Genomic DNA, 23763 nt, shown 5'->3' on the forward strand with positions numbered 1-23763 from the left:
TTCTGCGGTGGGAACTTGTTGGATGGGCAGTCAGAGCACGAAGTGATTGGTTGGTGGGAGATTTGTCACCGCCTGCGCCGCGGCGATGATGGCGGAGCCGGCACGGCGAGGTCCCCGTCCTCCAAGCGCGCTACGCATGCTCGACGAAATGCCTCAACAGCCGCTTTGGTCATGGCATCGTCATCGTCAAAGGCAGGCAGACCAGACCTTCCGGTGGGGAACACACGGAAAGGAATTTTCCCACTCCCGCCACCGGGGGTTCGAAGTAACAGAAAGAGAAAGCAACGACTGGGGTGGGGGGGCACATTGGAATTGGAACTATTCACGGTTGACCCGGCATTATATTATCCCTTCTGCACAGAAGCCTGTATACTCGCACTCCACCCACCTCCATTCCACCCATGATTGATGCTTCCTTCCATGGCAGCCCGGTAAGCGTCGTACACCGGAGGGAGACGATTGACTTGGCGCCCGCAAATCCATCCGCAACAGCTAATGCCGTGAAGCTCGCTCGCGGCTCGCCCATCCTTATTAGCAGCAGCCAGCAATGCCTATGCAATCTTTGATTTCTAGAGGTTTTCTATCCGCCCTAAAAATTCTCCGGATGCCCTGCAACTCAGCTGAGTTGTGAACCCTTTGCCCCCTTCTTTGGGGGAAAACATGGAAGAACAAGAAAAATTGAGCCTGCTACCTTGTTGCATGCCTTCTTCGATCTTTTCTTAGATGTACTGTACATCTGAATGAAAAACCAAGATCCTTTAGATTCAGAGTATCCTCGTCACCGCAGACTGAAAACGTTTTCTCATGTGTAGTGTAGGCACCGCTGTTTAACTAGCAACATCTAGATAGATTCTCCGATTGTTTAAGCCCATCGCAAGGCATGGGATTTACCCGAATTAATTGCCCTATTAGTCCAATTTCCTCGAACCAATGAAAAGCTAACCAAGCAATGTACAATGTTATTGTTTCTAATTAAAGACGCACCGATTTTGGTCAGCCGGCATCTGTTCCAGCTAGAAATCACTATGTATATCGTGGATTATTCTCCAACTGTCAAATTCTATGTTAGATGAAACTGAACTTAACCAACACATTGGAACCAATTTTTTAGGTCAATAACTCCCTGGTTTTGGTCTTTTTCTCAAAAAAACATCAGAGAGCTGCAATTCAGTCATTGAAGTGGGTGGAAAATAACTTTTTGTTACAGATTACTGGTTTACTAGGTTCATGTAAACAATGCACTGGCAGAAGTAGGAGTACCAATTAGTACAAGGAAAAGAAACCATTGAGGGCAAGGTTCTGATTTTTGCTGCATCGATCATCTGCTATGGGTATCCAGTGTTTTACTCAAGGCTAACTCTCATATTTTTGAACCTCACTGCTTCCACAGGAATTCCCCCAGAAACAACGTGATGGAATTTATCCAAGAAGCTGATAGATCTAAATGGATGGTGCACAGTAACCATAGCATAAAATGCTTCACAAAAGGCGACATGACAGAATGACCAACAGCTATCGAACTTGTCTTGGAAGAGGTGCCTTCGGAGAAGTATACGAAGGGGTTCTCGAGGACGGAAGCATGGTTGCAGTGAAAAGGTTTATCCACAATGTGAAAGAAAACTTCGGTAAAGAGCTGATCGTCCATCATGAAATCAACCATAAGAACGTAATGAGGCTCATTGGTTGCTGTGAGGAGGAAAATGCCCTTATGCTGGTCACTGAGGGCCAGTTTGGTAGAGCTCCAACTGATCCTGATTCTCTGTGGGAGCTGATTCTCTAATAGAAGTGATTCTGTGGCTGAAGGTGATTCTCTTTGATTCTCTAGCATAAACTTTTAAAATCAGGATGGAGAATCACTTCGCAGAATCAGGAGAAGCTACTTTTTTCAGCTCCCAACCTCTTAGTTCATTTCAGAGAATCACTCCACGGAATCAGCAGAGAATCACTTCTCTCTGAAAAACTGTTTGGCAGAGCTCTTGCTGGATTCAGCAGAGAATCAGCTCTGGGAGCTCTGCCAAACTGGCCCTGAGTATGTCGCTAATGGAAATCTAAGCGATCTTCTTCACGATGACAAGCTTCCCATCCCTTTAATTTGGATGTAAGACTTAGGATCGCCATCGAGTGTGCGGAGGCGTTGGCGTACATGCATTCTCACATGTACACTCAGGTTATCCATGGCGACGTCAAGCCTGGTAACATACTCTTAGATAGCAACTTCCATGCAAGATTGTCAGACTTCGGAATATCAAGACTAGCCAACACGGATAAGACGCTGCACACCAAGAATGTCATAGGAAGCATAGGTTACATGGACCCTTTGTTTGCTTTGGATGGCCGTCTCACTGTGACGTATGATGTTTATAGCTTTGGAGTTGTTCTCCTCGAACTGATAGCCAGGAAAAAGGCAACAACAGTAGTTGACAACGTCAACATTGTTTATGCATTTACTAGTGCTCTTGCAAGGGGGTCCGGAGGTGTGAGAGGTTTGTTTGATGCTGAAATTGCAAGCAAGGATAACATGAAGGTTGTTGAAGGGATTGCAAAGATAGCAGGTGAATGCCTTACGATGGAAAGGGAGAAACGTCCTGAGATGATTGATGTGGTGGAACGTCTTCGGGTGCTACGACAGAAAGCTTCACGTCAGGATCAGGCATCACAACGCTCAGGTCTGTTTTCTTGGGTAAGGAAGAACAAGCCAGCACCTCCAGCTTCAGCGAACATCCCAGCCAATATTTTACCGTCAGGTATGTGCCGTCAGTTCTCATTTGCAGATATAAAAGGCTGCGACAAACAACTTTGATGAGTCACTCTTAGTTAGTGATGATGGATTTAGTAGTTTAATGTACCGTGGCAAGATTTATGGGGTAGGGACCAAGGTGGTTATTATCAAGCGTTTTCGTTTGCGGGGCGATCGTTGGAATACTGATGCAGAAGAGTTTTATAATGAGATACAGATGATGTCAAAGCACCGCCAGTGTCCTCATCTTGTGCCACTGCTCGGTTACTGCACTGAAAAGGACAAGATGATACTGGTCTATGACTACATGGATCGTGGAAGTTTGTTTGCGCACCTTGGGACCCAGAAGCCACCGCTTACCTGGAAGCGGCGTATAGAGATCTGCATTGCTGCAGCTCGTGGCCTGTGCTAACCTTCACGAACTACAGATCATCCGTGATGACGTGAAATCGTCAAACATCCTGCTGAATGACAAATGGGTTGCCAAGATTACAGATCTTTCTGTTTCTGAGACTGGGCCATCGTCGGATTACCGAGAAATCAGATGTCTATTCTTTTGGTGTTGTGTTGTTCGAGGTCCTCTGTGCTCGGCGTGCCTTTTGATATAAATCCCCCAGACGAACAAAAAGGTTTGTTACGTTGGGCATTGCGATGCAAGGAGGTGGGTAATCTTGATTAGATCATTGACCCATACCTAATGGGAAGAATTAATCCGTGGAGTCTCGACAAGGTCGCCGAAACTGCTGAGAAGTGCGTTGCTGATCGTGGTATTGACCGTCCGTCCATGGCGGATGTGGTTTTGGACCTGGAGTGCGCTCTTCAGTTGCAGGTGAGTGCAGAGGCGAGTGGAGCACTTGCTGGTGGTGGCATGCCAGACGGCGCCATGGATGAGGGGGCTGTGGCTGGTATGGATTCCGGTGACTTGGCACCAGCAGCGCCTTCTGGCTGCTTGTAGGACCAGCCCACGTGGGCGCGGGCTTAATAATCTCATTACCTATACCTTAGTTATTTCTATACCACTATGTACTCTGGCTTGCTTAATGTTTTCCAGAGTACTGTTGTACTGGCGACCTCAGATTTTCTTGTGATAATATATTGCTGCCAGCATTGCCTAACCACTAGCGTCCTTTTCTTTTTCTTTACAAGAGAAACTAGTGTTTTCTTCAGCACCCTTTTGCTTGAGGGAGCCTTAAACCTCGAATTACTTATGTTCTACAGGGACTCCATCTCCATCCCATGTCAGCTTTGGCGGATTGCTTGTGTTGTGAGTTGTGTGATCTTTGCTTGCGCGGTTGTATCAACACGGGCCGACGACTACTAATCCTTTGCTCAAATGACATAAGCTTGCATGCCCCCAACGTACCATTTCCGGCTTTCCGCAGACAGCTCGCTTCGCCCGTAGTTCGTCCTGCGCTTGTCCTGCCCATGCGTGCCCGTCCGGCCGTCCGGCGGTTGCAGGCACGGCGTCGGCGTCCGTCTCCGCCGGCCCGCCGGCCACACCCACGCGAGCGCACTGCCTCCAGGCTCCAGATTGCAGACAGGGGCACAGGGCGCGGGCGGGGGCGACGGGCGACGCGCTGAAGACTCCGTCCTGCCCGCGCAGGTCACGTGCTCGATGGATTGCCGCATCCGCCCTGGCCAGACCCGTTCGCTGCAGGAAACCGTCCCGTGACAGGTAAGCCTAACAGTACAATTCCCACACCACGGGGTTCCCATTTTGCGCAATGACGTAGAATATAAGACGTTTAATTCACGTTTGACTTGCTTGAGAGCTACCCGACCGCCATTTGCATAAGATATTTTAGGGCGCGATTGGTTGCTTGCATGCGGCCTGGCCAGGCTCGGCGCATGCAACTGAGGGGCAATTGGTTGCTTGCATCTCCATCTCACTCATGCCTTCTCGTGCATAAATCGGCGCTCAGCCTGGCTTCCCGGGAAACGAAACTGGATCTCGTTTCTCCGGAGCCTCGCTCGCTCACTGCTGGCCTGTGATAGCCTGTCTCCCGAGAGCCGAGCCAGGCGGTACCTGGAAGGGAACCAAACGCGCCCTTAGATCTCGACCAACCCTCTGTAGTCTACACTGCCCCGTTGTCCATCCATGGGGGTGCCAGCATCAACTGTTTGCCGGAGATGATTCATGCTTGGCGTCCGCGATTCCATCCATAGCAACAGCAGTCAACAGGTATGCCCAAACGTGGCCATCTTGTTAGTTGCAATTCAGGTTCTGGTTTATTCTTGTTTTTTCCTAATTGTCCCGGCTTGGTTTTGGGTTCTGGTGTCATGGAGCAAATATTTATGTTCTTATTACACAGTAGCTGGAGCGAAAAGAAAGATTGAACATGTCTCTTTGTGTCAGCGAGTATTGTCTTTTTCCTTATTTAGTTATTACTTACCATAGTAATGCTCAGATCGATCTGAGCCATTTCTTGAGAGACAACAAGACACAGTGGCCTCATGGTCCCATTACTATCTAACACTATAGAACCGTACAACATATAAATCAGCTAGAGGGGATGCTTTGTCAGTTACGAGTAAATCATCTCTAATGCAGAATGCAATTCCTATTTGCATTCTACCACAAACACATTGATGATGGTCAACGGACACTTGCCAAGCCATAATCACCAGATATATTTCATTGATTCTTCGAGTTGCCCTTGCACTGCTAAAATCTGTGTTGGAATAAAACTGAAGTACATAACACACTGGGAACAATTTTAGGTCGGCATTCAGACAGTACAGTCTAATGAAAATTATCTTTTTGGAAGGGATATCAGGAGAGCTGAAGTTCATTCATTGAAGACGGAAGGGAGAACTATTTGTTACTGTTATATTACCTTTGCTGGGATCTCTGGTGCAATTCTGCAAATACACTGCACTACCAGAGGTACTGATCAAGAAGCTGACTTGTGATTTGTCGATCATCTTCTACAGCTATCCAGTATATTTACTGCTTTATTACTCTCGCGGGATGGATCTTCCAGAGCATAAGGTGACAGAACTGATCCCAGGGGATGATAAGTCAAAGTGGATGATGCATAGTAATCATAACATAAGATGTTTCACAAAAGGTGAGATAGAAATAAGCAACAGCTATAGAACTATGATCGGGAGAGGTGGCTTTGGAGAAGTGTTCAGAGGAGTTCATAACATAAGATGTATGGTTGCAGTGAAGCGGTTTATAAACAATGTGAAAGGTGAAGAATTTTCTAAAGAGTTGATCGTCCATCGTGAATCAACCACAAGAATGTTGTGAAGCTCATCGGTTACTGTGTGGAGGAAAATGCTCTAATGTTGATCACCGAGTACATCCATAATGGGAACCTGAGTGATGTTCTTCACCGTGTCGATGGTCACATCCCTTTGGATACTCGACTTAGAATCGCCAGAGAGTGTGCAGAGGCATTGGCATACATGCACTCTTACATGTATACTCAGGTCATTCATGGTGACATCAAGCCTGCTAATATACTATTAGATCACAACTTCAGTGCCAAAGTTTCAGAATTTGGAATATCAAGGCTAGTCAACACAGGCGACACATTATATACTGATAATATAAAAGGAAGCATAGGTTACCTGGATCCTTTGTTTGCTCGGGATGGATGTCTGACCGTGAAGAGTGATGTGTACAGTTTTGGAGTTGTCCTCTTGGAACTGATCACTAGGAAAAAGGCAACAGCAAATTTGGAGACCGACTGCCTCTCCTTGGTAGCGCTTCTGCAGAAGCAAGGAGGATAGCGCTCACGCCTGAAGTTTATCGTAGATGAAGCAAATTTGGCACGGGAAGGCCTGCCGGAGTGGACAGTGGTCCATACGAAAAGAGAGAATAATTGTGTAGCTCACGAGCTTGCTCAGCTGGCCAAGCGAACATGGCACTCAGCTGTGTGGCGGTTCGCGGCCCCAGTTTGCGTCGAGCAACATATTGCTCAGGATTGTACAAACGCTTCTGAGTAATAAAGATCTCTCTTTTCCTCGCAAAAAAAAAAAGCAACACCAACCAACAGGCCATGACACGATTCAGTCTTACTAGAAGCAAATCAGAGCTCCTTTCGCAGGCACACTGAAGAAAGGCGTTGACTCGTTACTTGCCCTGAGTTCCTGGCAGATCTGGAAGGAAAGGAATGCAAGGCTGTTCAGAGATAACCAAGGCTCCGTGGCCCAGCTGCTGGTGAAGATCAAGCTTGAAGCTGAGACGTGGATAGAAGCCGGCGCAGTAAACTTAGGTTGTTTATTTCGCGATAATCACCTTTGTTGTCTGATCCCTTCCCCCTTGGTTGGTAATTTCTGCGTAAAATAAGCACTAAGGATTTGTAGGCCGCGATCTTTCATTTGTATCATGTTGTAACTTTTTCTTCTTCTTCTATAATACAAAGATATGCAGCTCTTTTGTGTATTCGAGAAAAAGAAATTAAGATATATAGAAATTACGTACATTGAGTGTCATGGTCCCTTCACCCCATCACTCAGCCTACGACGTCCGCCCACCAGGTGAAGCCAAAGTGGGAATAATCCTTCCTCCCTTGGTGAGCTCGATAACATTTCAGTTTTCTAGTTTATCATGGACTAATGAATATAAGAAAATCGTGGAACAAATTTGATGTGCAAATTCAATTCAAATCTAAGATGCCGATGTGGAAAATGCATAAATTCTATTATCGTTCTCCAATCCAAGACGTTTTTGACAGAATATGTTCCTATATCCACGCAAATCCACGCTATTCTTTCCCTTCGATACTGTTCAAACAATGGCAACCTAAACCTTAAAATGAGCACAACTCGACACGTCCGACCTGTACTCTGCGTGTCCTTATCGTGAAAGCGTAGTGTCGTTCCCATCCAACTTGGGGAGGCGCATTTGTTCCTGCCTTCAGAGCGGGTCCCACCTGTCGGTGGCGTGACCCCCGAAGCCGCAGCAAAAAGATCCAACCCCTCCATCGCCTCCCCGCACCCGCACCCGCACCGCAAACCGCAAACCGCATCATCCTCTGCTGCTCGCCCTCGCCGCCCCCGCCTCACTAGAACCGCGCCGTGCCCCAAACCCTAGCGCAGCCGCGGGGGGAGGCGCGCCGCTCCAATCCAACCCCAATAGCTTCGGTCCCGATTTTCCTGCCACCCCCCTCAAACCCCGGCCTCCCTTCTCCGCCCCCGCCGTCCTCTGTAATTTTTCGAATTCTGTATTGGGAATATTTGTGGTGCTTTTTTGGTTGTTTGTTTCAGGAGCGCGTGGCCTCGGAGGATTCGCGGCGGCTGGTGCGTGGAATCGATTTTCGCATTCGCGCGTTTTGCGATTTTTTGGTAGGTTTTATTGGAGGCTCGGTTTCGATCTGATGGTTGCGTGTTTCTAGGGCTAGGGTTTTGGCGTCTCGGTCAAGGGTGGTGCGCCATCTGCTCCGTGGGATCTCCCGGAACCAGGATTGCTGTCAGGTGAGCCCCGTGCCTGTGCCCTTCTGTGTTACCCCCCGCGCCTTGCGTGATATGTTTGATACATGAGGGATTTTAGGAGAGTGGTGTAGGGCCAGGTTTTGGATATATCTGGATAGTCTCTTCAATTTTAGCACCGTACGCGGTTTCCTCATGGAATACTGCAATTTAATTGGACATTTATGTGCCCCGCATGGTGAAAATGTTTTGCTTTTAAATTCTACTGTTCACTGGAGCTTAGAGCCTTGATAATGTTGCTCAGATATCTTCTAGCAGTTGCATACTGTTGAATATCATGTATTGTGATTTATGCCCACTGTTTTGTTCAGTAGATATTGGAAGGCTGGAAAATTATTGGTTTTATAGAATGAATAGTTATATTTCATCAATACACATTATGTAGTTTTTGCATTTCCTGGTAGCACTTTACCCCTGCATTATGCTCAGCTGTAGAACTGATAAAATGTAAGAAACCAACATACTACTGGGAGTTCTATAGTGCCTTTAGTGTTTAAAATTCCAGGAGTTGTAGTTGAAGTAATTGAATTCCCTGTTCAATTAAAATCCGATTCAATTATTCTTCAGTGATATACCACTATAGGTTTCAGCTTATTGTTTATTAATCTAGGCCATTTACTGGACTCCGTAGGCTTCAATGGATGATTGATGCTATTTATTTCTTTTTGTCCAACAGAAAGATTTTTATACTTTACTAAGGAACAATGCAATGATAATAAATTACTGAGATCTTATAATGTTGAGTCTGATTTTATTATATTTTTTTTCTGTTGGGCAGTCACTATGTCATCATATCCTGTGCTAAACAACCGACCAATTGATCAGTGGAGAGTTACTGATCTGAAGGATGAACTCCGTAAAAGAAGACTTCCTGTCAAGGGTTTGAAAGAGGAACTTGTGAGGCGACTCTTTGAATCCATTCAGAGTGAAAAATCAGCTGATGAAGATGTGGGAGCGAATGCAGATGATCAGTTGCCTGATGCCAATGCTAGTGAACAAACTACAGTTACCATCACAGAAGTTTGTCATGAAACAGTGGTTCATGTCAGTCAGCAAGTTGAAGTTCCTACCCCCAGTGTTGATGTTGAAGCTTCCTTAAATGAGACCTCAGCTGCCAAAGGAGAAGAGCCAGAATCAATTGCTGGAGGAAATTTAGCTTTCGAAGAAGTGCAACCGCATACTGAAAGTAATAATGAGCCTGTTCTTGAGAAGACCTCAGATGCTGACACCAATGATGCAGTCATTGTCAATGATGCAATCAGTACTGAAGTGAACTCGGACTTGGCCACTTCTGAAGTCAAGTCTGATGCCACTAAAGCAACCAAAATTCAAGAACAGGATTCAGCACCAGCACCTGCAGATGCTAGCCATATGGATACCGATGTTGTCACAGCTGCACCAGTAAGCAATGATGGCGAGAAACTGGCACCCATGGATGATTTGGGTGACAAAGTGCCAATGTATGATGAAGAACACAAAGATTCTGATATCATGAACGAGGACCGCGAGCCCATCGTGTCAAAACCAAATAATCAGGTACCTGAGGTTAGCCTAGATTTAGGGTCTCAAATTAAGTGTGAGTCGATTTCTAGTGATCTATCAACTAACAAAAAGAATAATATAGAAGATAACTTGAATGCTAATAATTTTGATTTAGAACTAGAGGTTAAGCCGAAGATGGTTGAACCATCATCCGGCATTACTTCCTTAGGTGGAGATTTGCAGCAATTGGATGATGACAAAGAGCTGGTTAAGAACCAGTCATATGTTGAAGGCATAGATTCCACCGCTAATGTGGACTCATACAAGAAAGATAGTCCTGAAGGTTCTCCAGAGAAATTAAATTTAGACAGGAGTTCAGGTGATGAGTCAATGGAGGAGGATGTTATGGAAATTAAACAAGTTGAGTCCAATATGAAATCTGATGAAAAGACTGAGCTTAACTCAGAAGATGTGAAAGAGGTGACCCTCCCTGATTCTGCTGTTGAGGCTTCCTCTGTTGATACCAAGGAGGTTATAGCTGAAGAAAAGTCGGCAGCTTCAACAGAAAAGAGGAAACTCGAAGGTTTGTTTCTCTAGCTACAAGTCCCTTCTGCTTTATTGTGTTCTAAAATATCATTACCTTTGCTATGGTTTTCAATTCTGCCCTCAGTGCTTTCATACTTAAGTGTGCTTGATCTATAGTTTTGCCTGTCATAAAGTACTCGTCTTGGTTGTGTAATTCTTACAATTCCGGTCAGCATGCAATGCAAATGCTGCACACATGTAAACTAGCTTGGCAGCTTTGCTTTGATCTGTAATGGTTTTGCAGCCATGATGAACCATTACTCTTCCGTTGGCACTTGAAAGTTTTAAGGAATAGCTCACAGGGACATCAACAGATCATCCAAAAGGGAAATGCTTAGAGCAATCACATTGCTTCCCTAGCAGAATTTTGGTGTCTTTTTTTTTCTTTTAATACTCTTATTTAAGAAAACCAATTAAACCTTCTGCTGGATAATTTGATTGAGAGTAGCTTGCATTGAGCTTGGAGTTACTTTAGTTTTTGTTTTTCTTCTCATTGTTAGTTTCAAATTTTGCTTTATGCATGAATGTAACAAGCATTTGATCAGCTGGTCGTCAAGTTTCTTAAATTTGGATATATTGACATTGAATGTCAAGTCTGTATGCTAAATTCTAACTCCTGGCTGAGTGCACAGCTGAAGAAGTTGTTGCAAACACTGAACCAATCAAGCGGCAGCGCCGATGGACTTCAGATGGTGCCAAAGTTCCAGAAAGACAAACATTGAGTCAAACTGTTTCTGATGCTCCCAAGGATGTTTTTCAGCCTGCTCTGAAACGATCTTTTGGGAGGTCTGATTCAATGGCGAGTGTAGATTCTCCTAAGGAGAGGATTGGTGAGTCATTGACTCCTTGCTGAACTGAAACCATATTTATAAACTTCATCAGCGAATATCTGATAATATATTTTTTCTGTGTTGTAGTGCCACCGTCTCAGAAACCTGCAACAACTTCTTTGAGAATTGACCGATTTGTACGCCCATTTACTCTGAAAGCTGTGCAGGAGCTTCTTGGTAAAACTGGATCAGTACAAATCTTCTGGATGGATCATATCAAGACTCATTGCTATGTTACAGTATGTTCTCTTTGCCAAACCAAGACTTGTGCTCTTATCTTCACTTTTCTATTTATTGCATCAACTTAAATAAAAATCAAAGCTGCACTTCAGTCTCGTTTATCAGCAAAGCTGAAATGAATTCAGCGTGCATGGGACGAATACCATTCTGTACTCTATTCTTATGCTGAACAATCCTGATACTTTAATAACTCCTCAAATCAAACAGCAATCGCTCTTTATCAGCCACTCACTCTGCATTTTATTGTGATCCTATGGAATTGAATTTGTATACACTATACAGTTTCACTGCCTGTGTATGTTAGTACCAAATTTTATGCATGTTCTGACTAACTGCTAAGCTGAAAATGCCTCATTTTGCACTCCTATTTTGCAGTTTTCCTCGGTTGATGAAGCTGTGGCTACTAGGGATGCTGTTTACAACCTACAGTGGCCCCCAAACAATGGCAATAAGTTGATTGCCGAATTTGTTGATCCTCAGGAAGTGAAGCTCAAGATTGAACCTCCTCCCCCACCAGCAGCTCCTGTTAGTCCAGCAGCTGCTGCAAGGGTGCCTCCTGTTCAACAGGCTCTGGCTAATCAAAATGTGCCACGCCAAGCTGCTGCACCGAAGGAGCAACTGCCACCTCCACCGCCCCTTGCTAAGCCCCCTACAGTTGACCCAGCGGCATCAGCAAGGGAGAGGCTTCCACCCACTCCGAAGAAGCCAGAGCCTCCTGTTGTGACACTTGATGATCTCTTCAGGAAGACACAGTCGTCCCCAAGGATCTACTATCTGCCTTTGTCAGAAGAGGAGGTGGCAGCCAAGCTCGCTGCACAAGGGAAAGGGAAAAAGGAATAGGAGGCATCGGTCTCCATTTTTCAGCTCTAGTGTCGTGGTAGGCATATATCCTCTTGCAATGCCTTCTGCTGTTCTTCTTTTCTTTTCAGAATAATGGTGAGAAAATCTCATCCTGTTTTCCACTGCAGGAACATGATGTGAGGCGGTCACAGCAGCTGGCAGGTGCTACTGCTGCAGTCCATTTGAAATAACAATCAGTGCTGAGTGCTGTGGCAAGGAGTAGTTGTAGGGTTATTATGTGAAAAAGACTAGTGTAGAAGCAGCAGCAGCTTGTATTTCCTACAGAAGGTAGTTTTGATTGGGTCTCCGTCTAGACCGTCTGAGGTACTTGTTTATTTTATGCTGTCAGGTACTGTTGAGACTTGAGACGCTGGATTGAGTTGTCTCGGGGAAAATACTTTTGAGATGCTTGGTTTAATTTCAGTCTTCAGCGTCGGTGTTGCATAATCGCTGCTCTTGAAAGGTGACATGAGCAACCTTGAATCATCTTTCGAAATGATGTTACAGGAGCAAGTTGGTTTTACAAAGTATAGGCGACCTACCCTTATGCTGTTGGTGTACCTGAGGAGAAACCGTGTTTTATGTCTGGTTAATTGCATTTGAGTGCGGCGAGTCGTTGCCTCATGGAGCCTTTTACGTTTGAAGAGAACTGGTTCTGGATGCTCGGAGGCAATCTACTCGGTTTGCGGTGGTCGATGAGCTCTTGTCTTTACTAAAAAAAAAGTGAGCTCTCGTTTATCTAGTCAAAATCCATACGCGAACCTTCTGAAATTAGAAGGGAAACTATTCTATCCTTGCAAAATCTAGTTTTGAATAAAAAATATGCATATAAAAGAAAGCTAAGACGGGAAAATAGCCATGTCCACATGTAAACCTTTCGAATAGAGAATTAGAGATGGAAATTGTTTTATCTTTGCCACGTGCTTTTTTGAAATAGTGCTTGCAAAGAAATTAAAAAAAAAAGAGAGAATCCGGATTAGGATCGGGGTATTGAACCCGACGTGAATCGAACACGCAACCTTCTGATCTGGAGTCAAAATCCATACGCGAACCTTCTGAAATTAGAAGGGAAACTATTCTATCCTTGCAAAATCTAGTTTTGAATAAAAAATATGCATATAAAAGAAAGCTAAGACGGGAAAATAGCCATGTCCACATGTAAACCTTTCGAATAGAGAATTAGAGATGGAAATTGTTTTATCTTTGCCACGTGCTTTTTTGAAATAGTGCTTGCAAAGAAATTAAAAAAAAAAGAGAGAATCCGGATTAGGATCGGGGTATTGAACCCGACGTGAATCGAACACGCAACCTTCTGATCTGGAGTCAGACGCGCTACCATTGCGCCACGGATCCGGCGATGCTAACGGCTTCATTGAATATTATGTAACCGTATCAATAGATTTGCTACATACATTACCCATCCTGCTATCTGAAAAGGGATATTTCTACACATGCAATTAAAATTGTCCGATCCTTTTAAAGAAAGGGAACAAAAGCATTTATCCGTGGTTAGTAGTCGCACTCTTCAGCTAGGGATATCGTACCAATTTAGAGATACAAGTGTTAGAGTTAATGAGAGTTGAGGTTGAACAGAAAAATTACGATGAGGAGTTTGTCTGAAGCTTCAGATAAAGAGAAGGGCTTCCAGATCCTTTTAACCATAACCGATCCTTTTGAATGTACATTAAATAGGTGTTGTTGTCGTATTATACATATCGAACATGCTCATGATTTAACCATAACCGATCCTTTTGAATGTACATGTTGAAACTGGCTTCATTATATTCACTTTCATGAATCCTGATATTTAAACAAGGTGTGTCATAACATTTGTAGTTTCTAGTTTGTTTGAATATGTGACGACGATGCTAGAAATACGGAAATACAGAGCCATGCACAATCGATAATTTTTGGTTATTACGAGTCCTACTCCTAACTTCTTTTATGACTTTTTAATACTTATGTCTCTCAAAAGTCAAAACTATTAGCCCTTGTGGAATCACGGTTGATAGACTAGTGTCCATGACAAACGAATAATACTTTCTGCGCATAGGGACATTTGCACACGGGCACAACATACGACACGTGTAAAGTAGAAGCAGATAACGAGTTGCCATTACCTTACAAATGAGCTGATGTGGCAACATCTTGAGCATTAAGCCCTGTGAGCGTCCTACGCGCTTTTTACATACGTAGGGTGGGCAGAGATCAGCTTTTAGCTGTTAGTGGGAACAAGTGCGCGTAGGACTTTTAGGCGGTGCGCGTCGTAGTGCGGTTGACTGTTTAGAACAGCATGCTGAGCATGAGCAACACCACTCCTGTCATCCCTCGAAGAACACTGCGTCCAGAAAGAAGAAAAAGGCTCTGCTTTGGGTTGGGTCAGCGCAGGTTTGTGCATCAGGTTAGCTCTGGTAAGCGTCAGTCTACGTTGTTTGTTTAATTCATCAGCTCGAGGTTTTGTGCATTTTTTAATCTGCCAACGTGCTTCTGACTGCTAAATTTCCTCGTAGTTAGGAAATGGCTGTGAGGACACGTGCATTGCTGCTTCTGTTTGTACTGGCCATTCGGTCAGCAGAAGGCCAGCATCGCGGCTACAGCGTCTTCGCATTCCATGCGGCCGGGGACGGCAAGACAGACGATGCGCAGGTAACAGCAGCACAACCCCATGAGTTCTTGACTCAGCCACTCAGGTACCTGCATTCGCATGGCTTCTTAGGTTTCTGATGCCCCTCACTGTCAAAAGGGGGGCGAGCCGGTCATGGCCATCCCAACGCTGAGCCAGGTCTCATTCCAGGGTCCTTGTAAGTCACCGATAACCGTAAAGGAAACGAGATCTTGCCATTTTGAATCTGTCTCTAAGACACTCATCTGAATTTGTGATCTGGAGCTGGATGGCAACATTGTGGCGCCAAACAACATTTGGACCAAAAAGGCAGCACACCAGAACACCAAACCAAATTTGGTACTTGTCCTTTATTTTACTTGTTTTGCCTGCCCAGCATTATTTTGCATTGCGGCATTAATTTCCTAGTTTGTGATGTTGTGATGTGATTGTTTATGACCTTACGCAGAAGTATGTAGATGTTGTTCTCACATTTTGACCGTTTGCATTTTTCTGTAAACAGATCAGACCCCTCTGGAGGCATTACTTCCAGAACACACAGGGTCTTATCTTTGTTGTGGACAGCAATGACCGTGACCGTTTTGTTGAAGCCAGAGATGAGCTCCACAGGATTCTGAACGAGGTAAACGTTTCTCCCAGGCCCGTCTAAGATTTGATGTGGTATGACATTTGATTGACAACAGAATTCTTTACTGATGAGTAACTATCATTTTTTAACAAATTATTCTGAGAAGTGGAATACTAGTTGCTTTGCTTTATCAAATATTTGTTTTAGTCCTTATTTTAACTTCCAAGCTACATTTCTCTGTAAACTAAGCCAGAAAAGATTTGATCCAATATGAAAACAAAAAATGATTATATATTTATTTTCTTAATTGATTGGGGAAAATCCCCAATTTCCTCTTTAATATTCTGTTTGGAAAATTTATTAGAAATTAGTAGGTGTGAATCCTTTAGTTCTTACCGTGTTCAGGCTAGCAGGTACATTCAGAGCACTTGTGCCACAACTGGTGAGGGTCTGGACTGGCTGTCCAGCAACATTGCTAGCAAAGTATGCGATCGCCTTTCAGTTACAATTGTACTACTTTGTGATCAATCTGGAGATAATTCATATATTTGGCCATTTTTTTATGCTATCAATAGCCAATAGCCTGTCTGAAATTCCAGTTCTGACTTGTGTATCAGCCTAATACATTTCCTATTGTTTTCGTATCTGTACGCTTGAAGCCTGGCTTTGGATATCAACTGCGAACTGACTAGGAGCTCCGGATGTATCATGGAAACTTATGACAGAATCGCCTCTGCAACTTGTTATGTGTCTTCTGCCGGCACGATATATTTTTTGTTTGGAATATGTACCCTACTCTACTGTTGGATGTTCTTTGGACATGTTCATTTTGCACAAGGATTGGAGTTCCAATATGATGATACTTTGGGAAGTTATTATGTAGTGATTAGTACATTAGCCAAGGAACTACGATGTCATGTTACATGTGAATGTAGATCTGGTGGGAAACCAGATCTGAGATCTGGTTCAGTAGTTAAAATTATTATGGAGTACCGGAGGTGTGCTATTAGAAACATGTTTCTCTAATCCAGATGTAAAATTTATGGTCGCCGATTCAAGCACTATTTTTTATGATTGCTTTAGTACCTGAATAGTTGGATTAGAAGGCGACACGAAACCTTTTCTCTGTAGCGGTAAAATGTTTGGCACATGTCAGATCAAAAGAGCATTGCAGATCGGAAGGACGGGAGAGAATGAAATGTACAAGATAATACTTCTGGATGCAGCTGAAAGCCACGCATGATTATGATCAGACAAACGATGATGATGACAGAAAGGCCAAAATTCGAGTTGCTATAAAATTTCTCATGCTGCCAAGCAGGACAACTCCAAATTCTGTTCCAACAAATTTAGGACCAATTCACCATTTGCAACATCAGAATTCAGTTTCGCAAGACTACGTTACACAAAGAAGCTCATACAGTAATACACTTGCCAGCTTGCCTGTCATTTCTTCCACTATACATACAGCAATGTATACATACATTCACGCCAAAGCTTCACCATCAGTCGCAGTCCAAGAAAAGCCGCCATCCCGGGGCAGACAAGAATAATGGCGCCCATCAGCCGCCGTCTCCTCCCGTCCGCCGTCCTGCTCGCCGCCATCGCCATGGCCGCCGCCAGCTACTGCGTGCCGGGGCAGGCCATCCCGCTGAGCCCGCTCCCGGGCTGCCGCTGGTACGCGGCCAGTCGGGCCTGCGGCGGCGCCGGCGTCGCGCTCGCACCCCTCCTGCTCCCGGTCCCGCTGTGGCACGTGAAGGACGCGTGCTGCCGGGAGCTGGCGGCCGTCCCCGGCGGAGTGCCGGTGCAGGGCGCTGCGGGCCATGGCGGAGGAGACGCCGGCGGCCGTGGTGGGCCGGCCTGCTGGCTCGCGCAGGCCCGGTTCGCGCCCACCGTCGTCGCGGAGACCGAGTGCGGCCTGCGCACCGTCCACGGCATCCGTTTCTGCTACGCGCGCGGCGCCGAGGACAACAACGACTGATCTGATCTCGTGAACGAACAAGCAGCATTGCGAGGAAGGCACACATGGTGAGATGATTTCTAAACAATTCTAGATTTTGATCTTGTTTCTTATTACCATAATTCGTTAGATCTCAAAGCTATAGTACAAGGGAGTCAAATAAAAGTAAATGCCAAGGGATAGACTGATCACTAGATCGGTGGATTTAGAAATAAACATAGGCATAGGCTGAGTGAAACATATGTGAAAGAGGAAGCGCGGAGATCAGACCTATACCATGCAAAAAGCCATATAAATATATGGTTACCGTAAAGTTTTTACAGTTTTAACTTTAATATCTGTATAGCTAGTATATAATATTCACGTGACGCTAAGCAAATTAGAGCTTGGTTGGGGAGCTAGTATACTCTAAAATTCAATTTCAACTTCTAACAAGTCATCAAGTCCACCGATTTTGGTATCACGGCATGGCATTCTATTTAGAGTAAAACAGACGCATCATCACTTGACAACTTGTCCCTTAACCTTTCTCTCATTATGGGGCAGTGTCTACATGTCTTGACAAAGCTGCATCAAGATATGAAATAAAAGTAACCAAGAACGGCATCCAGCTAATCTAATAGAATGCAACATAGATGGAAAAGTCACATGTTTAGGAAATGGGCTAAACTTAACTGATTGGGGTGAAAGGTGTGTTTAAGCATCTCAATCAACCATCCGGGTTGGAATCCTACGCAAATTTCAGGACTTCTTTTTTCAAAACAAATACTTATAGTTGCTTCTAGGTTTTGGTCTCATTTTTTACTAACACAGGATTAATTCGGAGTTGCCTAAAGCTATACAAGGAATGACTCGCTGTTTATTAAATTCTGATGAAGCCAAATAAAAACTCATGTAAGTGCAGTAAACATCAGAGCTAGAAACATTGGCCAAATGAAACATTGGTGGTAGAGAAGAATGGCATAATAAACATATTACTGAAAAGCTAAATCTTCAGTAGCTGCAAAGTCTTCACATGATGCCAAGCAAAACACAGCCAGGTTGCAGTCTTGCAGAGCATACCTCCAAATTCTGTTCCAACTTCCAACAATGTCTACGGAGAGACGGGAGCTTGGCGTACCTTAGCCGGGAAGCTTGGTCACATCTAACTACCTCTACCTCCATTGACACAGGCCCTTGGTAAGCAAAACTTCTTCACGTTTGACATCAGTGTCCACCGAAATATTTTGAATCCTGCACATCCTTTTAGACTGAGTGCGTGGGCATATGCTCTTGTTGCGTTTCGCACCAACATGGTGGAGTTCTGGCAACCGCTGTTGTGAGAGAAAAAGGTGCACAATGTTTCAAAATAAAGTTACTATAGTTCCAAAATAAAGTAAACTTTCACCACCTGACGCCTACGAGATTACTGTTTGCTTGGCGCGTTTAGCAACGTGTTACCTTTTCCCATGCACCAATCCCAAAGCAACAAACTGGACGTGCGGTGCGATCATGCCATGGGCAACTGCCCCTGTGCGCAAAAAATCCACTTCCCCAAGCTTATAGGACAGAAGGACAGATGACCATGACATCAAGCTAGGACAACGCATGAAAGGAATGATCTGAAATTTAGGGTTTTTTTTGTTCTCAATTAGTATGTCCACGTGAAAAGAATTAAACTAACCGTTACCGACCATTTGATCAACAACCATAATAAGTACACATTTGTTCGGATCTCTCCTAGCACCTGATGGAGCTGATCGCTTTGCTCCTGGTGCTCCTCGTCGCCGTGGCCGCCTACTCGGCAATGGCGGCCGCCTCCCGTCGCCGGCGCTCGCGGTGCTACCTCCTGGACTACGTCTGCTACAAACCGCCGGATGACCGCAAGTACTCCACGGAGACGATGCGCGCCGTGCTGGACCGCAGCCAGCGCCTCGACGCCCCCGCGCGCCGCTTCCTCCTCCGCGTCGTCCTCCGCTCCGGCCTCGGCGAGCACACCTACGTCCCGCGCACCTTCTTCACCGGCCGCATGGACTGCCCCACCCACCAGGACTGCCTCGACGAGATGGACTCCTTCTTCCACGACGCCGTCGCGGAGCTCTTGGCCAGGACGGGGCTCGGCCCCCGCGACGTCGACGTGCTGGTCGTGAACGTCAGCACGTTCCACCCGGCGCCGTCCCTGGCGTCCCGGATCGTGCGCGCATACGGCATGCGCGACGACGTCGCGTCGTACAACCTCTCCGGGATGGGGTGCGCCGGTGTGCTGGTCGCCGTGGACCTCGCCCGGAACGCCCTGCGCGCGCGGTCCCCGCGGCCGGCGCTGGCGCTGGTGATCTCCGCGGAGTGCCTCGCGCCCCACTGGTACACGGGGCAGGACAGGTCCATGATGCTGAGCCACTGCCTGTTCCGCTGCGGCGGCTCGGCGGCGCTTCTCACCAGCGACCCGGCGCTCCGCGGGAGCGCCAAGATGGAGCTGCGCCTCATGGTGCGCACCACCGTTGCCGCCGACGACGACGCGCACTCGGCCATCGTGCACCGCGAGGACCACGAAGGCCGCGTCGGGATCAGCCTCAGCAAGTCCCTCCCGAAGGTCGCCGTCCGCGCGTTCACCGCCAACATAAAAAGCCTCGCGCCGCGCATCCTCCCGGCCACGGAGCTCGCGCGGTTCGCCGTCGCCGTGGCATGCCGAAAACTGGTGCGCCGCGGGGGCGCCGCGGGCGCCACGATCAACTTCAAGGCCGGCGCCGACCACTTCTGCCTCCACCCCGGCGGCGTCGCGGTGATCGACGCGGTGAAGCGGAGCATGGGGCTGGAAGAGCGCGACGTGGAGCCGTCGAGGATGATGCTGCACCGGTGGGGAAACACGTCGGCGAGCAGCGTGTGGTACGTGCTGTCGTACATGGAGGCCAAGGGTCGGCTCAAGAGGGGGGACAGGGTGCTCATGGTGGGGTTCGGGTCGGGGTTCAAGTGCAACAGCTGCGTGTGGGAGGTGACCGGCGACATGGCCGACAAGGGCGCCTGGGCCGACTGCATCGACAGCTACCCGCCGGCGAGCCTGGCCAACCCGTACATGGAGAAGTACGGCTGCACCAACGGAGAACAAGACGACGATGCCCCAGCTGGTTCAAATGCCAGAGCCCTTGGCGACGCGTAGAGGCAGATCAACTACCTAGAGTACGTGGCAGACCCAAAATAAAAAAGAGCTTTCTGTAAGGCTCCGGCAGCTGTATGTTCCAAGTTCAGAGAAAAACATTGGAATCCTATTTGTTTGGATGGCATGGTTTCCATCTATAAAGCCCATAATCTGTATCTTCGTAACATAGACAGTATTAAAATTGGCTACTCAAATTAATTGTTTTCAATTCAAATTCAGCTATTTATTAATAGCAATTGACATGAATTGGTCATGCCGTATAGAAATGGGCATGAAAGTAAATCTTGTATAATTAGTTTTTCAAGATAGCCGGTGCGCGCCCGCTTGTAAACCGAGTTCTTGGCCCAACGTCGCTTTTGTCATTCTCAAGGCCCGCAACTTTCCAACAAGCAGATTGAGCCTTTAGGCTCCGCAAAAAAAGTAGGTTCATCCAAAGGCCTAACAGAAAGATCAGGCGTTAGTGTATCTTTTAGCGCTCACGTTTCTGGTTTCTGATTGATGAAGCCCCCCAGACACTTTTTGTTAACGGCATATGGCCACAGAGCCTCACAGTGCATTGTATCGTTTATTTTCCTCAAGGCTGGAATCATGTAAAAGTATGGCACATCCTACAAAATACACGGTAGCTTGGTCTTGTTCCTTATCAGGAACCCAATTCAATGAATTGTCGTGTGCATTGTATCTATGCCAACGGGTCCAGAAGTATGTGCAGAGTTTTCTTCTCTCTCTTCTTAGATCTCATGTCACGCCAGCAAAAAGTCTTAGGTGACACCCATTAAACGTGTATGATACTGTGCACCGGGATTAGCCTCAGCGGGACCTAGTTCTTAATAGGGCTCAACTTGATCACTGATGGGTGGAGAGTACAGCCAACCTTCTCCCTATGCATCCCGTTATGAGTAAGAGCGGAAAACGGCGTGCAGACCATTCGCGGTGCGGTAACTGTTCGCGAAAATGACACCGGCCGTCCGAAACACTGTGTGCCATTGACAAAAGCAACGGTACGGTATACGCATGCTTTGCTTGCTCGATCCGTTCCGATTCTTCTCTGAATGCCTATCGTGCCCATGCGCGATGTAGCCCGTGGCCTCCGATCCTTGCGTTGGTCGTCTCCGCTCCACCCTCGGCGCGCTCGCCCGCGGCATGGCCGTCGCACTCGCACCGCGCAAGGCGTGCACGGAGCAAGGATCGCCGACGATCGTCTGCACGCAGCGCGCGTGGCTGAGCTCGTGCGCGCGCAGAAGAGATATCATCGTCGCCGTCCGCGGGACCGCGACCGCGCTCGCCGTACGATCGCCGTCGGCCTGCACGTACGCGCGGTGGCCGGCCGGCCGGGGGTCGCTCGTGGTTGCGAGTCCCTCTCGGCGGTTTGGTTTGCTCCAGGAGAGCGTGCCCCGGCCCCCGCAAAAGACAGCCCGCCCAACGCAAGCAATTATGGTATTATGGCTTGCCGGAGTCCGGCGGCCGGTGGTCTCTACAGCAGGCCCGGCTGCCGTCGGCAGCAACGGCGACGTGTCCGGCGACCGGAGAGAGATCGATGTGTGTGTAGATGCATACTGTCCGATGATAGATCGAAGACAATACAGGACAGAGAGGAGCCAATTGTGTGTACACGTCTGCATCCGTCGGTCGATCTCACCTATTACTATTAATACGTACGCAAACAGCCCTATAGCTCCGGAGGACGACGTTCTGTCCTCCGCATATATCAAAGAATAGGCGACTCAAGTTTGAGTATAACACAACTACTGCATCCATAGGCAGGGGCGGAGCCAGGGCCCGTGCTGGGTGTGCTGCAGCACGGACCGTCGCAGATAAATCTGTAATAGTTAGACCTAAGAACAGTAGAATTCAGCCTAATTTTACCTAGCCTAACATTTGTCCACTCGTCAGCCCCACTTAGAGGCTTTTTCTGGCTCCGTCCCTGTCCATGGCGAACTAATACTCATGCATACAGATCCAAGTATCATCTATATGGTGTTTTTATTGAGAAGGTGATTCTTAAAACCCACCTCTTCTCAGTATTTTAAAGATCATCCTTAATTGGCCTCATCGGACTTTGGAGCCCAGACCTTTCTCGTTAAATTTGGAGAGGATGAGAAGTGGAGGCGGTCAAATTGCACCAGCAGGGACGGGATCGGAGGATAAGAATTCAAGTGGAGAACGAGGGAATAGAAAATGGTTGGTCAAATGCCTGCATGGATAGAATCAATGTTGCGGTTGGCAGCGCTGGGTGATCGCTTTAATTATTATGTTTGTAACATGATGAAGCACACTGTTGACGTATATGGTGAGCTTGAATCTGTCAGGAAAGGAAGCTTAACTCGAACTCAACGGAGGAGTGTATAGGAGTAAACTTTGCAGCAGGCGAGATGGCCGTGGTTGACCATGCTCGTGTATGGTGCTGAAAGCAGCCGGTGTACAGTGTACTGTACCTCACACACCTTTCAGCTGAATGTGTCCACTAGCTTCCACGTTATGGTGGTGGCAGTTTCCACTTCGTGGACAGATGGCGACAGGCCTTTCTTAAATATACATAACGAACATATAAATATGTCATTAGTTGAGACCACAACCGGATCCGTGGCGCAATGGTAGCGCGTCTGACTCCAGATCAGAAGGTTGCGTGTTCGATTCACGTCGGGTTCAATACCCCGATCCTAATCCGGATTATCTTTTTTTTTTCTCTCTTGGAAGCACTTTTGGGTTTTCTTCGCCGTTTGATTCGCTGGGTCTTTCTTTTTTCCATCTTCTCGTAAGCACTTTGGGCTAGTGTTTCTATTCCCTTGAAACCACCTTTTGCTTTACTCAAAAAAAAGGACTTGGCAGGTATTCTAGTTCCCGCACGTTCTCATCTTCCGGTCACCATCAGGAACAAGAGCCAGAGCGTCGCTCGATCCCTGCGACACTGACCGTGCGTGCGCACGCAATCCAAATCCCAGCGAGGGAGACCATGCATGTGGGCATGCGGCTTTACTTCACCGGTCTATCAGGACAGAGCAATCTCCCCTGTCTTTTTTTTTTCTTTTTTTGAGACCGCAATCTCCCCTGTATTTCCCCCGCGCATCAGCTGCGAAACCACCTCCCCTATCCCGCTTTAAACGCCACACAGCACAACTCGATCGGCGCTGGACGACGTCGACGACCACCACCACCACCAAGCTGGCGGCGAAGCAGTTAACCTGCCGGCGAGGCGATGCGCGCCTCCGCATGTGCCCCGCCCGCGCCCCCTTGGTAGAGCTGGAGCTCCCCCGCGCAACCCGGCAGCGGCCACATGCGCGTCCTTTTCGGCGGGCGCTAGCGGCTGCGAGCTGCCGAGCTCG

At 47.0% G+C, this 23763-nt stretch overlaps 3 protein-coding genes, 2 non-coding genes and 1 pseudogene across 6 annotated transcripts; 5 read left to right on the forward strand and 1 right to left on the reverse strand.

The window, feature by feature from the left end:
• Positions 1–1412: 1412 nt before the first annotated feature.
• On the forward strand, positions 1413–6727 carry LOC112873281 (annotated as a pseudogene).
• A 947-nt stretch (positions 6728–7674) lies between these two features.
• Positions 7675–12603, forward strand: LOC112874468 (apoptotic chromatin condensation inducer in the nucleus). 2 transcript variants are annotated; one of them, XM_025937794.1, is made up of 7 exons: positions 7675–7990; positions 8086–8164; positions 8958–10244; positions 10879–11076; positions 11164–11315; positions 11692–12193; positions 12285–12603. In XM_025937794.1, exons 3-6 carry the CDS (start codon positions 8963–8965, stop codon positions 12154–12156), a joined length of 2097 nt encoding a protein of 698 aa, XP_025793579.1. In that variant the 5' UTR covers positions 7675–7990; positions 8086–8164; positions 8958–8962; the 3' UTR covers positions 12157–12193; positions 12285–12603. The 2 variants fall into 2 exon arrangements, with proteins under 2 accessions (XP_025793579.1, XP_025793580.1); XM_025937795.1 differs by having other exon boundaries at positions 7680–7990; positions 8092–8164.
• An 834-nt stretch (positions 12604–13437) lies between these two features.
• Positions 13438–13509, reverse strand: TRNAW-CCA. Its single transcript has one exon. It is a non-coding gene; the product is annotated as a tRNA-Trp (tRNA).
• Positions 13510–16899: 3390 nt separating this feature from the next.
• Positions 16900–17328, forward strand: LOC112873282 (alpha-amylase inhibitor 5-like). The gene is given in 3 exon segments (XM_025936275.1): positions 16900–17127; positions 17129–17210; positions 17213–17328. Coding segments are annotated over 3 exon segments (426 nt in total).
• Positions 17329–19010: 1682 nt separating this feature from the next.
• On the forward strand, positions 19011–20606 carry LOC112877021 (3-ketoacyl-CoA synthase 12-like). The gene has a single exon (XM_025941221.1). The coding sequence runs from the start codon at positions 19037–19039 to the stop codon at positions 20438–20440; it is 1404 nt and encodes a 467-aa protein (XP_025797006.1). The 5' UTR covers positions 19011–19036; the 3' UTR covers positions 20441–20606.
• A 2411-nt stretch (positions 20607–23017) lies between these two features.
• On the forward strand, positions 23018–23089 carry TRNAW-CCA. The gene has a single exon. It is a non-coding gene; the product is annotated as a tRNA-Trp (tRNA).
• Positions 23090–23763: the final 674 nt, after the last annotated feature.

This window comes from Panicum hallii, chromosome 9 (genome assembly GCF_002211085.1).
Source record: "Panicum hallii strain FIL2 chromosome 9, PHallii_v3.1, whole genome shotgun sequence".
NCBI classification, from domain to species: domain Eukaryota; kingdom Viridiplantae; phylum Streptophyta; class Magnoliopsida; order Poales; family Poaceae; genus Panicum; species Panicum hallii.

Coding starts and splice junctions, on each gene's coding strand:
- LOC112874468 (XM_025937794.1), top strand. CDS start 8,963: ATGTCATCATATCCTGTGCTAAACAACCGACCAATTGATCAGTGGAGA. Junction 10,245..10,878: donor AGAAAAGAGGAAACTCGAAG/GTTTGTTTCTCT, acceptor CTGAGTGCACAG/CTGAAGAAGTTGTTGCAAAC. Junction 11,077..11,163: donor TTCTCCTAAGGAGAGGATTG/GTGAGTCATTGA, acceptor TCTGTGTTGTAG/TGCCACCGTCTCAGAAACCT.
- LOC112877021 (XM_025941221.1), top strand. CDS start 19,037: ATGGAGCTGATCGCTTTGCTCCTGGTGCTCCTCGTCGCCGTGGCCGCC.